Raw genomic sequence first — 2,105 nt, 5'->3', positions numbered from 1 at the left:
AGAGAGAGAGAGAGAGAGAGAGAGAGAGAGAGAGAGAGAGAGAGAGAGAGATTCACTTATTTTCTCAAACCTGACTCAAAAACAATATTTCCATGCCTCTCTTTCCACTGAACATCGGACACAAATTTTCTTGCTTCTCTGCACTCAAATTAACTTCAAACGCAAATTCTCTGTGCTTCTCTTTTTGTTAGGCCTAATGAATTCCCAAGACAAAGTTTTCTACACTTATGAACTCCCAAAACAAAATTTGCGTGCTTCTCTTTGCACTAATCTCAGAAACAAAAAACAGTTTTCAGGCTTCTCTTTACACTGCCTAACCTCAAAAACAGCTTGTGTGCTTCAATTTATTCAGTCATAGCTCAATAATTGTGTTTCCGTTCCTCCACAGATCTGATTATCGATATTCTGACCTGCCGTCTGAACTGTGAGGAGCAGCTGAGTGCTGTGTACTCCGAACCCATTGACTTTTTCCTACAGGATATCTTCCATTATCTCAACTTTGCTTATTACAAAGGTATGTAGATTGTCATCTATGGTGTAGTGGTTTGGGGCTTCTCTGTCTCATACAGAAGACCTAAGTTTGATTCCCTCATAGGGAATGCAATGAAATGTGAGGTGTGCTGACAAAATGAGTCACTTCTCACTGTTCAAGAATGGAGATATCGGCCGAAAATTGACACTGGGGTCAGATTTATAGATTTCTAATAGGTGCTATTTTGTTCAAGTCTACCATGTCTTTGATTATTCCACACTTACAAATTGTACAAACTCCACCTGCAAAGTTGATGTATTAATTTCCATAAGGCTAAAATGGGAGAAGTAACTCATTTTGTCTACACATCTCACAAATGTTTTATCATTTCTTCGTCTTTGTATACCTACTGTACTGTACTTTGATAAGATTGTGCTCTTACAAAGTGAAAGTCCAATAAGATGAGAGATATGAGCATTTCAAACAGTTCTTGGAAAAAAACATGCTGTTAGTTAGAGGGTGCTGCTGATAGGTCAAACTTCTTTTCTTTTCCACTGCTGTTACTGTCTGTCCATCTTACATTTTCCTTCCTCAGAGAGATGGTTATTGTGTTGATGTACGTATCTTTACTATATTTTAACACTTTGCAGTCACTTGCCGCAATAATGCGCCGGTGAAAATTATCCTTTCCAATCACAGACCCGAGAATTTCATGCAGTCACTCCCCTGGCTGGGTGACCAGATGGGGTATTTTGTACTGCTGGCTGTGTGACTGCAAAGTGTTAACTCTAACTTGGAGAAACCTATCTATCCACAACCATAGCCTTTTATAAAGAAATATTAAGACGCACTCCCCCATTATGAGAACAAAATGAAGATATTTGCTTACCATCACAATGCTATAGAATGAAGAATATTCTGCCGTCATTTTTTAAAAGTACAGTTTATGAAGTTTTTAAAAAACAATTTAACAGGAGAGCCAAAAAAACTGACGATTGTTTCCAATAAAACAACTGCTGCTTTAAAGATAATAAGGACATTATTATCAAAATTGTACATTTAGAAAATATTTTTGACGTAGGATGTTTGCAAAGAGTTTGTTTTCTTGGTGATAATATTCATTTGTATTTGTCTTCCATGTGAAATTGTAAAAACTGCATGTACTGTACTCGTATTTAAAAAAATGACAGCATCATTGAGAAAATAAAAGACTGTTGTTTCTTCATGTTGCAAAAACTCTCTTTTTTTAATAGTCGGTGATTATGAGAAATCGGCAGAGGCAATCGCCTCTTGCCTGCAACTCAATGGAAGCCATCAGGTGATGAAGGACAACAAAGAGGTACTAAAGAAGAAAATCGACTATGCAGATGAGGACTTTGTGGCTAGAGAGGTGAGCAAGGGGGGAAAAAACATACTCCTTGGGATCTTCCAACTTCCAACTATTTTTGGGAGGTGTTAGTTCCACTGAAGTGCTGTGCTTGAATTAAAACTCTTTTTTTGGTAATGTGTGCTATTTGACTGTCTAGTTCAGAGTAAATTTATTAGAGTCTAAAAGTATCAATTGAAACATCTTCTCAAATACATCTAGCCTGTGCTTGGAGCATTCATTTTTGAAAGATTTTTCATTGGAACT

At 37.0% G+C, this 2,105-nt stretch overlaps 1 protein-coding gene across 1 annotated transcript in view; it reads left to right on the top strand.

Annotated features, from left to right (window-relative positions):
• The window catches only part of LOC101860739 (prolyl 3-hydroxylase 1), a gene marked incomplete at its 5' end in the record, with an annotated part of 35,694 nt that overhangs the window by 1,558 nt on the left and 32,031 nt on the right, over positions 1-2,105 (top strand). Inside the window, 2 exon segments of the mRNA XM_013082933.2 lie at positions 389-514; positions 1,726-1,862. Coding sequence (XP_012938387.1) covers positions 389-514; positions 1,726-1,862 — 263 coding nt within the window.

The sequence above is a fragment of the Aplysia californica genome, unplaced genomic scaffold, assembly GCF_000002075.1.
Source record: "Aplysia californica isolate F4 #8 unplaced genomic scaffold, AplCal3.0 scaffold00200, whole genome shotgun sequence".
In the NCBI taxonomy this organism is placed as follows: domain Eukaryota; kingdom Metazoa; phylum Mollusca; class Gastropoda; order Aplysiida; family Aplysiidae; genus Aplysia; species Aplysia californica.
This window is presented reverse-complemented; position numbering and strand designations above follow the sequence as displayed.